Raw genomic sequence first — 14,302 nt, forward strand, 5'->3', positions numbered from 1 at the left:
CTGTATTTATGCATACAAATAGGCTTTAATGGGGGCCTTATGGGCCCCTATAATGGGCTATGGGCTTGGTTGGGCTTCGAAGGTAGGGCCCAACCAGGCCCATTGCGGAGGTCTATTCATTATAAAGGTGAGATCAAGTGGTACTTGGCTTACAGGATGACGTCCATGCTTTCAGTACACATCATCTGAATACAAAGTTGAATATATCATGAGTAGCTTTCTTGAGACAAACCCCGACAATAGGCAAGAAGGTTTATTCAAAGATGTCCTCCCCCACCTCGACATGATGAATCTTTTAGTGCTTTCGGTAAATGTTCAAGCTCTTTCAGAAGCGCATTTTGGTCGCTACACTTTCGTGCCGAGTCAAAATCGATCAAAACAGCCGTTGAATCACGAATAAGAAAGTTGAACCGGTTTGTATCTCCGTGTTGGATCCCCAAGTGATGTAATCGAGACAATGTCTTCCGGCAAGACTCCAGGTCCTGAGGGCCAGCATGCCGGGCATTCTTGATGCGTTCCATCAAGAATCCGATCACACGGCCATCTTCCGTTAGATGGCCAAGGAATCGGGGACCAATATCATTGCCCTCAATCCATTGATAAGCCGTGGTCTCACTCTCTAGATATGGGATCTCCCATTCGAAGCGAGCGAATTTAGCCACAACCACGTCATCGAACAAGGGGCATTTGACTTCATAAATGCCCGTTCGCAACTTTTCTCCTACCAGGATCTCCATGTAATCCACAAAAGTTCCATTCCAGGTATTCTCAACGCCAGGGAAAGCGGTCCGAATGGCATGGGCAAAATGGGGTTGGCCGGTCGCTTCATTTTCGGTCACCAGTCCATCATTCCAATCTCCATCGGGTAGAGTGGGTAGAAGTGAAACTAGCGAGGGGCCGAAGCACATATCGTCCGCATTGTAAAGGCCGGGGTTTATAGTGACATATTTTATATTTCGATCATTGAGCAGGAGACGAAAGAAACTCTGATCATTTTCATCGACTTCTGCTTGAAGCAATTCGACTTCCGTTTGAATGCACGCCATAGTGTCGGGCAAGCCTTGGACAGAGAAAGCGAATTTAGAATGTGACGGAATAATGATATTAGAACCTCTTTCGAGATCTATGGACAGCTATTTATATTTCAGGATCCTGAATCATGAGCTGGAGAAGCCAGGAGAACACCGCCTTGCGATCCCTGGCGCCAGGGAAAGCGGTGGGGAAAGGTGTATAGCATTGGCCTTTCGGGCTCCCTGGCTGAACCTTACCTCGCTGACAACGCATCCTAGCTGAATAGCCCACGCTAAAACCTTAAGAGGATAATTTGGTTTCAACACGAAGATTTCTACGCACGAGTCCCACATGGTTCCCCTATCATTCATCGATTACAAAACTTCATGCAAAAAATAAAATAAAATAAAACAGGCGCAAGATCCTCCTAGATTTGGAATTGTATCAAATCGAAGAAAGCCAAAGTGCCAACAGCGCTAAAGAAGCGTATCGCCAGTCACCAGACAAGCGCTTATGGGGTGGAAGTATTCGATTGGCCCTGATGCAACAATCTATCTTTAGCCAAATACCCAGGGTGCCACATCTTTCCCATTGACTTTGCTTTCGAAGCAGAGTAAACATACCATGACCATGAAGAGATACCGGGAAGCAAGGCATATATAAACCCCCAGCCCATCTTCGAAATGACCAAACTCATTCCATTGCCCTATTTGTTCATACCAACCTTTAAGATAAATTTAGACCAAGGTAAGTCATAAGAAATCTACGATTTGCCAAAAGACCTGCTCTAAACTGCTCTAGGGTCAAGGAAGATTCAGATAAAAAACCTGGAATCACCGCCCAGATCTTCGCAAGGTATATATACTACTGACCTTCCTTTTCTCATTTCCCGTCAGTTGAGTCTGATCTCATATAGATGTGTACCCAATTCTACCGAATGTATACATGTGGGTGTAAAAAGATGGAAGAGTTCAAACAATGCGATGAACGCTTTGGCACGAACGTCAAGTGTTCTCCTATGAAAGAGGAAAAATTGGACCCTTCTGTTCATATGTGCGCGCGGCATATGGTGAAGCCTGGAAAGGACGAAATGCGCAGATAGGAGAGATTTTGAGATATTGTCAACGGACGGAAGGAGTCATCGAATGTTTATACAAAACAAGCAAGGTCCAAAGCGAACGTCATGCTCTGCAGCTCTTGCGATGGCAATAACCAGCTCCGTGGCATATGACGGAAGATCTCCAAGTTGACTCTGAAATCAATTGATTTAATTCATCAGTTTACTCATGTTTGTGCTTGCCGTCAATGATCTCTCCACACTCTCTTATATGATTTCGGTAGCTGTCCTTGGTAAATTTTCGGCGCCAGTGTAGCGGACGGCCGTAATGATGGGGTTTGCAAGCAGTACAATGAAACCCCCATTGTGGAATTGCCGTGCGAGTGTCAAGAACCGGCGCTCGAATGATTCCCATAAATCGTATGGGGTTAGACGAAAATCCGTCAAAAGATTCTTCAGACCTGGGCAGTCGAGGTGGTTTCACTCCATGGGTGGATCTCGCATTTCGAGATTGATGGATTTCAATTCTCTTGGCAAGACTCTCTGATGCGTATTGTTTCATTGAGTTGCTATCCCCGTGCACAAAAATTCCTGCCTCACGCGCAGCAGAATGATCAAATAAAGTAAGTCGACGGTGACATTTGATTCCTCGAGATGAATAACGACCAGGAACACTCTTGAAGGAAGGAATCTTTGCTAAGTGTTCTGAGCGAAGTCCAAATTTCCGAATCACGTCACTTCGAAGGAGTGGTAGGTAATCGGCCTTCTCGGTGAAGCAGAGAAAACAAACGCGACGACAGGTGACCAGGTACAGGTAACCACCAAAGTCACCACAGCTGTCACACTCGGCTGTACGCAGTTTATCATAAAGATCTTGGCATGAAAAAGAAAATCCACTTCTCAGGCTGAGACATCCTCGGATTGAGGCTGGGGCATGCAGGACAATTTGCTTGTATTGTGGGATATGATCTACAGCCAGCCTTGCTCGCCTGTTGACGCGTCGGAACTCAGTCATTGATCGAATATCAAGCCGCAAAAGAATCATTTGAAGGATTTCCAGAGGCACATTTTCCAACGGTCCAAGTCCGTAACATGGGACGCGTCGATCATGACCGTTATCTAGATGACAAAGACTTTCAATATCATCTAGTGTGTGATCGATAAGAGCAAGAAAAGTGTATGTCGATTCACTTAGCTTTTTGATTGCTGACATGATGTCAGGGGAGAGTAAGTACTGGTTCTCGAAGGTGTTTTGTCGCTTGAATAAATGACAGGAGGTAGAAAGGGCTCTTAAGAAATTCCTGTATCGATTACGCGGAGAGACGTTATTCCGATAAATGCAGTTTGCCGTCGGCAAACAGCCAGGGAGTGGATTTAAGATCAACGCAGAGGTTCGCAAGACTTCATACCCCAGAAAAACCATGTGATCCACCGTTGTAGTAAATATTTTCCTCAAATAAACCTGCCATATAAGGATTGGGCGGACGATCATGTGATTCTCGGGCATTTTGCGACTGACAGTCCCGCCCGCCTTTCCCCCACCGTGGGGCCGCACCTTCGACAACAACACTTGCTTTTTCATTCTGTTCTAGATGTGCAGGTACAAGCTAACTTTTTTTAAAGGACAATTTTCGAACACACTGTCAAGCTAAGTCCGGAGGGCGTCAAAACACAAAGAATGCTGCTACCTCACATAAGTACACTATATCCAACGGATCTATGGTATTAAGTTTTGAGAACTACTATGGGCACCCAAAATTACTACGGGCACCCAGGGCGCTAAGCCTTTTACGATTTACTTCCTACTGGCCATAATTTGTTCACAGCCTGTCGTATTTAATATGGTACTCCCTTAGTATTTCGGACAGTACCCGAATCTTATCTGGGCACCCTATCGGTAATGTAGAATCTCGCACGCTATCTACACTAACCGGCCCCTAAAATTTTATACCAAAATTACGGACCCTCGCAAGCGAGGGTCCGCCACCCAAACCGTACATCCCACCCAAACCGTACATCCCACCCAAACCGTACATCCCACCCAAACCGTACATTCTTCCTACATTTTACCTTAACTACCATTTTCTATACAATAATATAGGAAATTAATAGTTTAAAAATCATAGATAAATCAATTCACCATTTGACTATTAGTATACAAGATTATATCAATTTCCCTTGCGTTTTTGTGCTCGCCCATGCTTCCTGATTTCGATCAACACCTTCTTCCACTTCCGCCTCGTTTTATCTTAATCAGCTTTCTTAGTCAATTTGAACTCTTTTCGCTTCATCTCTTTAACTTAGGATAAGTTGATGATGCCAGTTATCTAGGTATAGCGCCGAGAAGTATTATATCGGGCGTGGCGAGCACCTATAATAGCACTTATTAAGTCGAATTCCCGCCGTAGTTCGTGAGCTAGTGTAGCTTGCACTTTAGCACACTTTTAAAGCTTTTCTAGTGCCCTTTTAAACCTCTAACTCCCCGGATCTAACTAGTTAAGCTAGTCGCTTATCCTTCTTACTTTGCTAGCAGTTTTTAGAGTGCTAAACTCGGAGTTTTAGGAGGTAGTTAAGGGTATTCTCGACTAAGGGAGATTATTATTATATAGATTATAAGACTCTAACTTATCCGTAATAAGCTTAGAATTAATAGGCTAAAGGCTAGTTAATTTAAACCTAAGCTTAATTATATTCGGCTAGAAGGTTTTTCGTCTAATTTCTCTAATTAAGTATAAAAACTCGTCCTTTAAGAATTTACGGTATCTAGTTATTATAGTAGCTTCTATAGCCTTACTATACTAATATTTATATATACTAAATACCCCGATATTAAGAGGCTATAGTATATAACTAGTATACGAGAGTAAGAAGAATAAAATAATATTATTCTTCTTATAAAATTTAATAAATTAGTATATTAAATACGACCTAAAACGGTTATATAAAACGAGTCTTTTCCTTCTAATTATTTAACTAATTATCTATTTATAGAAGAGTTAGATCTACTAATATACTAGAGTATTATTAATATATCCGGTATTAGTTATAGAAATATACTTATTATCTTTAATAGTATTAAACTAGCGTAGTAAAGCCTACCGAGTATTTAGAATTATAAGTAGTAGATAGGTAAAACTATTAGTAGAAACTACCTCTAAAATAGTAATAGATTTACGATTAGTAATAGATCTATTAAATAGCTTCTTTTTTAGATACTTAGTAATAATAAATTAATTACGTCCGATACTAATTTAAAAGCTAGTTTCGTCGAAATTATAGATATCTTATTAGTATATACTATATTTAGATATAACGCGCTAATAATTATTAAACTATCTCTTAACTATAGTTTTATTAAGTGTAGTAGCTCGCTTAATATTAAGAGCTCGCCGTCGTCGTATATAGTACTTAGGATTACGTTTAAGGAAGCGTTATAGCTAGTAGTCACTAATTATTAGAGGTGCTATAGTTTTATTATAATAGTCTTCTTCGAGAATTGAATTAGCTACTATAGTAATTTAACGGCGGTTTATCGAGGCTCCGACCGTATTAAAGTAGTCGATATAGTCCCGTAAAGCTTGCTCCTATATAGGATTAAGCTTCCGACCATTGGGTTATCGTTAAAAAAGCGACTTTCCTCCTTTCCAGCGGTGTCGTAGTCGGTTTATAGGAACCGCGAATTCTCGCGCAGTTTTCGCGATATTGGGTTTAGACTGCTTAGAGAGAGACTCGAGAGCTTTAAGAAGCTGATCCTCTATCTCCTTATTGTTTTTAGGCATTTTTGGTGGTATAGTTTATGATCAAAGTGAGAGGGTAGGATATGGAAAGAATGTACGGTTTGGGTGGGATGTACGGTTTGGGTGGCGGACCCTCGCTTGCGAGGGTCCGTAATTTTGGTATAAAATTTTAGGGGCCGGTTACTATACAAAAATGAGGCTATTCCTAGATGCTGATTTGATCAAGTTCCAGTGCAAAAATGGAGTTTTTTTCTACCGATAAGGGGTTTGGTATAAAAATGAGGCTATTCGCAGATGCTGATTTGATCGAGTTTTTTTCTACCGAAAAGGGGTTTAGTGTAAAAATGAGGCTATTCGCAGATGCTGATTTTATCGAGTTTTTTTTCGAGTTTTTTTTCGAGTTTTTTTTCTACCGAGAAAGGGGTTTGGTGATATAGGGTTTGATCGGTCACGTAATCCCAAAATAGAGGCTGTTTCTCAAAGATAGTGCCAATCGAGCTTTCTCACTATAGTTGAGATAGTATAGCTGTTAACGCTAGTTTCCTACTATCCTATAGAGCAAAACTTCTATCTTTAAGGAGTCATTTCGACTGATTTTACTTATATTTCTAATATATAAACCAGATATTAATATTATTAAGGATCCCTCTTCTACGTCTATATCTACGTCCCCTTCCCCGCCTAGTTATAACACTACTAACTACGATCTAATTATTAGACTCTATTATCTCCCCCTATATAGTCTAATTATTATATTATCTCCTACTAGCTATCCTTTATTAACCCGACCGACGAATAGCTACCTCCTTATCCCTTTATATAATCTTAAATCGTGATAGCTTACGACGGGTTAAGCTCTTAAAGCGTTAAGATACTCGCGATAATAAGATTATCTACTAAGATATCTACTAAGATAACTATTAAGATAACTTTTAAGATAACTATTAAGATAACTATTAAGATAACTATTAAGATAACTATAGTAGGCGACTGCGTCCTCGTATAATATAAGGGTTTACTATATAGAGTTCTATTACCCGGAGGTAATTAATTATATTAGTATACGCTAGGTCTCGCTAGATCTAGTAGTAAAGATAAAAGTCGGCCTAAGTAAGGCTCTTACCCTTTATCTAAGCCTCGTGTTAGGACCGGCGTACTAGCAGGTCCTAGCAGGTAATATAGAACTAGAGTAAAGGAATAGCAGGGTGCTAGTATATTCATAAACTAATCGCTAAAGAGCTAAGTTCCCCTAGCAGTCTCTATAGGGATAACCTCTAGCGGGTCACGGGACTAGGTCACCTAACCCGGTAGGACTTAGTCTTCCTAATACACTCTCTAGCGGGGGGTTATACTACCCCTACTAGGTTACGGGTCCTAGGTAGACTTCCGCAAAGCCCAACTTTGGGCCCAAGCTCTGGGCTCGACCCGGACCCCGGCTCGAAGGGGGGGCGGCCCCGGGGCCCCCCCCCCCCCTAAGCTCGAAATTGCACAAAACATGGTCTTAGCGTTCATAAAGTTACTGAATCACCTAAATAAATGACTGTCTTTTACTTATATTTTGGTTTATACGTAGACTTCTACTATATTATTATAATAAGGAATAGGAAATGATTAGAAATTCTAGTGAAAAGGTGTTTTTCTTTAATATATAAGTATAATCTCTAAGCTTTATAACTATTAAGATTAATTTATTAGGAACATTCGATATTTATAAGTTAATACTAACTAAGATATATATTCTATACTAGGAACTTTATATATCTTTATAATCAAGTATTAATAAGAGGTTAATACTAATTCTAACGTATTAAAACTATTTGAATTTTATATAGAAATAAAGTTAATCCTTCTTTAATTTCTAGTATCTATTTTAATTACTAGTTTTAATAGTTCTAGATAAGATATCTAGATTTAATATTATCTTATAGCTAATTAGTTAAAATATTTTAAGGAAAATTAAAGTTAAACGAGCTAGGAACGAGCTAGGAATAGGTTATTAACGGTCTTTAGGTAGGAGATTTAGGCTTTTTCTCGAGCTTTATAGGCTTTTTTCGAGTTTTACGGGTTATTTCTTCGAGCTCTTCGAGCTCTTCGGGCTTTCTTCGAGCTTTATAGGCTTTTTTTCGAGCTCTATAGATATTTTTTCGAGTTTTATAGGCTTTTTTCGAGCTAACTCTACTTATTATAGATAATTTAACTAATTATCTATTACTATTATTATCTTTTATTTTAATCTATCGATTATTAATTTAACTAGTTAGATAATACTTCTTACTTTTTATAACATATTAATTATCCTTAATAAATTCTTAAAAGCCCTTACTATTATAGTTTTTATTAACTAAATAATATTCTAAAGTTAGTAGTCTAAGTTTATATTATCCTAATTCGGAGGGGACTATAATATCTTATTATACTTTATACCCTTAAATTACCTAGCTATACTATTAATAAGCTAATAGAAGTTTAATATATCTATATTAGCTCTTTATTAACTAGATAATATCCTCTTACCCCTTTAGCTTAAAAGATTTAAACGTATTAGACCTAATTAGAAAAAGTTATATTTTTTATATAATAGAATAAAATACTAAGAGTAAGTAGAGTAGTAATTATAAACTAACTATAGATTAAAAGGTAAAATAGTACTTAAATTATCTTTTATATATCTAGGAGTATTTTACCTAAATAGTCTATAGTAGTAATAGTAGTCTAAAGATTATATATAAATATTACTCTATAATCTTTAAATATCCTTATACTATAAAAAAGGATACTAACGGGAAAGATACGTATTATAGTATAACTACTATAACTAGATATCTTATAATATCTATTTATAAATAGACTATAAGTAGAAGTTAATAATAAGAATAACTTAATAAATTTATTTAGTTAATAGTATAGATTTCTCTTTTATATAATCTATATTACTAATATAATTTAATTAGGATAATCCTATTTAAGAGCTATTCTCTAAGGTAGCTTAGAAGGATAATCTATTATAATTTATTATAATTAACTAGTTTCCCTTTTACTTTATCGAATATCTAATATTTTAATAGATAATATTATAAGTATACTTAGCCTTAAATCTCCTATCTATTCCCTCTACCGATATAGTTCGACGTCGACTATCTTCTTATATAAAAGAACGCTAATAATCTATACTTAAATTACTTCTAATAGATATAAAAATATCTATCGCGTTAGATTATTAAACGTTACTATTTAGATAAGTATTTATAGCTATTATTAGCTATTTTATTAATATTAACTAGTACTACCGGAAGGTACTTCTTAGGTTTAAGCCTCTTAAAGATACTTACTCTAGTATTAATCTAAGTAATATACTTTTAGAGATACTCGCTAATTATAATATCTAGGATTATATATTTAGATTAACTATAGATAATATATCGAATAATAAGACCCTTATTAACTCTTTATAATAGGCTCTATTAAGTAATATTTATATTATCCGAATACCCTATCTTATATATATTATCTAATTAAGTCTAAACTAACTTCTTAACCCCTTAAAAGTAGTCCCTTAGAATAATATAACTAAGACTAAATAGTCTAATCGTTAATTAAGACTTACGAAAGCGAATACCTAAAGCGAAAACTATAGTATATCTTATACTTTAAATAAGGTCCGGTATCTTATATTTTATATCTAGGATAACCTCTAGCGGGTTATAGGACTAGGTTACCTAACTTAGTAGGACTTAGTCTTCCTAATGCACTCTCTAGCGGGGGGTTATACTACCCCTATTAGGTCACAGGTCCTAGGTCATAGGACTAGGCGGGATCTAGCCTATAAGGCACTCTCTAGTAGAGGGTTGTAACACTATAAGAGATTCTCGACCCCGACCCTTAGCTACGAGGTCGTAGCTCTTTAAGGAGGGGGAAAATGTTACGACCCTCTGCTAGAGAGTGCCTTATAGGCTAGATCCCGCCTAGTCCTATAACCTAGGACTAGACTTCCGTAAAACTCGAAAAACCCGAAACTCGACCCGACTCGACCCGACTCGACCCTTCAAAGGGTCGGGTTTCGAGCCCGTTCCTAAAACTTGTAGCGGGTTTCGGGCTTTTGCTTTAGGCCTATAGCTCGAAGGGGGGGGGCTCGTCGAGCCCCCCCTTACGACTAAATAGTGTAAATACGCTATTTTCTCGTGACTATATAAATAATATAGAAATTCCTAGTAATTTTGAGTATTTCGATTATATTGTTCACTTTATATTTAATAAATTATTAATTAATTTAAGTATATATTAATATATTATAATTTAAATCTAACGTAAATTAATAAGTCTAATATATATTATCCTCCTTATACTTCCTTTTCCTCCCTAATATATAAAGCTAAGTGCTATAACTTAGTAATAGAGGATCGCTAGTATTATTACTACTAGTATTATTATTATCGCTACTATTATTACTACTAGTATTATTATTATCGCTACTATTATTAATTAAACCTCTTAAGCTCTTAGGCTATTCTTCTATATTACTAATCTATTTAAATTTAATATTATTAAGCTTCTCGCCCTTTTCCTCTCTTAATACTTCGATCTTATTTAAAGAGAAGAATCGTTTAAGCTCTTTTACCTTATATAGTTTAAGGTTAAATCTAGAGGTATAAAGAAATAGTATTAACTCTTTAATAGTCTTATCCTTTATACGACTATAACGATAATAGTAAATATCGCGAGTAATATTAAATAATCGTTCTATACCTATACTAGTTACTAGAATTATAAGAACGTCCTATATAAGTAAAGTAATAATAGGAAAATAACTATAATTATCTCGCTAAAAAGGTAGTAGCTTAGAATTAATAATATCTAATAAAGTTAGTAATTAATATAAGGCTAGAAGAAAAGTAAAACTTACTACTATTAAGATATTAGATTATCTTATTACTAACTAACTTTACTTTAGATTTCTTTAGGCGAAGTAGATTATAAAGAGCTATACTTAGTCTTAATCTAGATAAGGAGACTAATAGACCCTAACTAATAGTATAACGTTCTTAGTAAGGTAAGAGAGTATCTTAAAATAAAGCTTAATATTTATTATACTATTCTTTAGTCTAATTATTAATAAGAAAGAATTAGAACCTATTGTCTAGCGCTAATATAGTACTAATCGTATAAAGATTATTACGATTATAATCTATCTATAAATAGTATTTATTAAGCTTTAATCGACTAGTCTTAAGAGAGGAAAGTATCTATTATTTCTATAAGATACGCTTTCGTTAAAGCTACTTAATAGACTTCTTAAGGTATTTAGATAATATATTATAAATCTAGAATACTAGATATATAGTTATATCTCGAGTCTTTAAAAGCGTAAGAGTATATTCGTAGAATAGCTTTATAAGAGAAAGAAGATAATCGATCTAGCGCTATTTATCGTTATTAAGTACTATCTCCTCGTAGTTATAATCTATATAGAATATACTAAGAAAAATATAGAGTCTTTTAGCTTAACGAAGTATAAGAAACGTTAAGTTCTATCTAGTCTTTATATCTTAAAGTAGTATAAGTACTTACTCCGAGGACTAAAGACTAATAAATACTTCGCGACGTTAGGGACTAGCCCTATAGAGACTATTAGGGGAACTTAGCTCTTTAGCGATTAGTTTATAAATATACTAGTACCCTACTATTTCTTTACTTTAGTTCTATATTACCTACTAAAACCCGCTAGTACGCTAATTTTAATATTCTAATCGCTAAATCTTAATTAAACTAGACTGTTAGAATATATAATATTAATAACTCGACGTATAAGTGACTATTTAAAGGGAGTCTTAGCCCTAATCGCGGAGATAAATAACGTTCTAGGACCCCTATAACCTCTATTAGAAGAGGTAGAGATATAGGGAGTCGACGATAATCCTTAAAGAGGGAACCTATAGGATCCTATAACTTTAACTAAGATAGATAAAGAGGTAGAACTTTAAGAGTTAGAGATCTTTAAAAGATGTCTAGCTATAGTAAAGAAGAAAAATAGGATTTATATAAAGCTATAAGATAAAAAAGAAAATATAGTAATCCTATAGATAAAAATATAAAGATTTAGGATCTATTAGTATTTATTAGATAGTATTATTAGCTAAACTATTTACTAATTACTTAATATTATTTATATAAATTTAATTATATTATAAAAAAATACTAAAGGCTTTCTATCCTATTAGAAAGAAGTAAGAAAACTATATATATTTTATAATATAATAATATATAAAACTAAGAGTTTAGGTAAATATAATTTTTTTAAATTAAACTAAAAAGTCTTTTAGAATAAATATTCTAATTAGTTTATTAATAATATATATAAAGTAGACTAAGTAACTAAGTTTTTAGTATTAAAAATTAATATAATATAAATAGAATATTATAAGAATAATCTAAATATAATATTTATTTAATTAGTCTTTAAAATATAGGTACTTATTTAGATTATTAATCTTATTAAGATATAATAAAAAGCTAAATATAACTAATAATAGATAATATAAGTTAAGTATTAAGATATATACTAATATATTTTAAAGTTTACTAGACTCTAAAACCGCCTAAAGATATATTAACTAAATAGATAAGAATTAATTATTTAGAAATAAATATAATTAAAAAGATATAAGATAAAATAAAAAGATTTATAGTCTCTATTATAGATTAATAAAATAATTAGATAGCTTTCTATAACTAAATTAAGAAAGTAATATTAAATAAGATATTATATTTTAAAAAGACTAAGAAGATAATACTAAAAAATACTATAGATTTATAAAGATCTAATAGAAGATCTTTTAAAGGAAATAATACCTTTTTTATATAGTAAGCTATAATTATTATAAATAGTAGAAAAGCTATTATAAGATCTAAATAAAACTAAAATAAAAATAGTAAATTTTATAACTTCTATAATAAATTAGACTACTATATAAAGAACTACTATAAGAAATCTATAGTAAATATTATAGCTATAGAAAATTTAAAAAAATAAATAATCTTATACTATAGACTTTTATAGTATTAGAGATAATTCTCTTTAAAGAATATAAAAGAGTATACTAAATATTTATTTATAATATACTAATATTAAATATTAAGATTAGAGTCTTAATAAAAATAGTTAAGATACTAATAGATAATAGTATAACTTAGAGCTTTATAAACTAAAAATAAGTAAAAAAGAATCTAAAAGAGATATATATAATAAATATTTACTTAGTAGAAATTATAGATAAGTATAAAATCTCTTTATATAAAAACTAAGAACTATAGCTTAGCCTAATAGATTAGAATAGAATCTATAAAATTATTAAAATAATCTATAAAACTATAGATATAAAAATCTATAATATAATCTTAGAAATAGATTAGCTTAGACTAATAAATCTAGATATTAATTAAGTAACTAATAAATAAATATATAGAAATATAGCTCTATTAGATATTAAAATCTTTTTATTAAAAAACTTTAAAGAAAAAGTAAATCTATAAGATATATTTAGAGAACTATATTTAGATATTAATATAGTTACTAAAGAGTTTATAGTAATACTAAGAGTAATATAAAGTTTAGATAGAATCTCTTATCTAGTATAATCTTTAACTAAACTCTTACTAGAATACTAAGATCTAGTTATTATAATAAATAGAAAAAGTACTATAGTCTTTCTAATCTATATAGAATATAATTATATAATTAAGCTAATACTAAGTAAGATATTCTTTTAAAGGCTAATATATATACTATCTACTAAAGAGCTAAAAGTCCTCCGTTAGTATATTAAAGAGAATCTTAAAAAAGGCTAGATCTAATATTTAAAGAGTTAATTAAGCGTATCTATCCTTTTTATACTAAAGAAAGATAGTAAGTTTAGGCTTTATATAGACTATAAAGAGTTAAATATAATTACTATTAAAAACCGTTACTCTTTACTACTAATTAATAAGTTAGGTGACCTAGTCCTATGACCCGCTAGAGGTTATCCCTATAGAGACTACTAGGGGAACTTAGCTCTTTAGCGATTAGTTTATGAATATACTAGCACCCTGCTATTCCTTCACTCTAGTGCTATATTACCTGTCAGGACCCGCTAGTACGCCGGTCCTAATAGCGTATAAGATTCTACATTCGCGATAGGGTACCTAGATAAGATTCGGGTACTATCTAAAATACTAAGGGAGTACCATATTAAATACGATAGCCTATGAATAAATTATGGCCAGCGGGAAATATCCTAAAACGGGTTAGTCAATAGTGTGCCCGTAGTAAAAGCAGTGTGCCCGTAGTCGGTCTCTTTTGCAAATTGAATCATGGCACCGCCGATCCAGATACGGAGGCAATCATCAATGCGTAACGAGGACCAAGAATATCCGCTTACCAGCCAACCTCAATTGAACCAGCGAAGGAGCCAGCTGACATTGATGCTATGATATGCTACATACTGTTAAGTGGTGGAGTTTA

General features: G+C 33.6%; 2 protein-coding genes across 2 annotated transcripts; both read right to left on the minus strand.

Annotated features, from left to right (window-relative positions):
• Nucleotides 1-257: 257 nt before the first annotated feature.
• N7457_001962 (uncharacterized protein) lies at nucleotides 258-1,046 on the minus strand (the record flags this gene model as incomplete). The annotated part of the gene is made up of 1 exon (XM_057173008.1): nucleotides 258-1,046. The coding sequence occupies one exon, from the start codon at nucleotides 1,044-1,046 to the stop codon at nucleotides 258-260; it is 789 nt and encodes a 262-aa protein (XP_057033159.1).
• A 4,540-nt stretch (nucleotides 1,047-5,586) lies between these two features.
• On the minus strand, nucleotides 5,587-5,847 carry N7457_001963 (uncharacterized protein; the record flags this gene model as incomplete). Its single annotated transcript, XM_057173009.1, has 2 exons — nucleotides 5,587-5,652; nucleotides 5,743-5,847. The coding sequence occupies 2 exons, from the start codon at nucleotides 5,845-5,847 to the stop codon at nucleotides 5,587-5,589; spliced, it is 171 nt and encodes a 56-aa protein (XP_057033160.1).
• Between the last annotated feature and the right edge of the window lie 8,455 nt (nucleotides 5,848-14,302).

This window comes from Penicillium paradoxum (genome assembly GCF_028828445.1).
Source record: "Penicillium paradoxum strain IBT 22861 chromosome Unknown utg000003l_segment0_segment0, whole genome shotgun sequence".
NCBI lineage: Eukaryota > Fungi > Ascomycota > Eurotiomycetes > Eurotiales > Aspergillaceae > Penicillium > Penicillium paradoxum.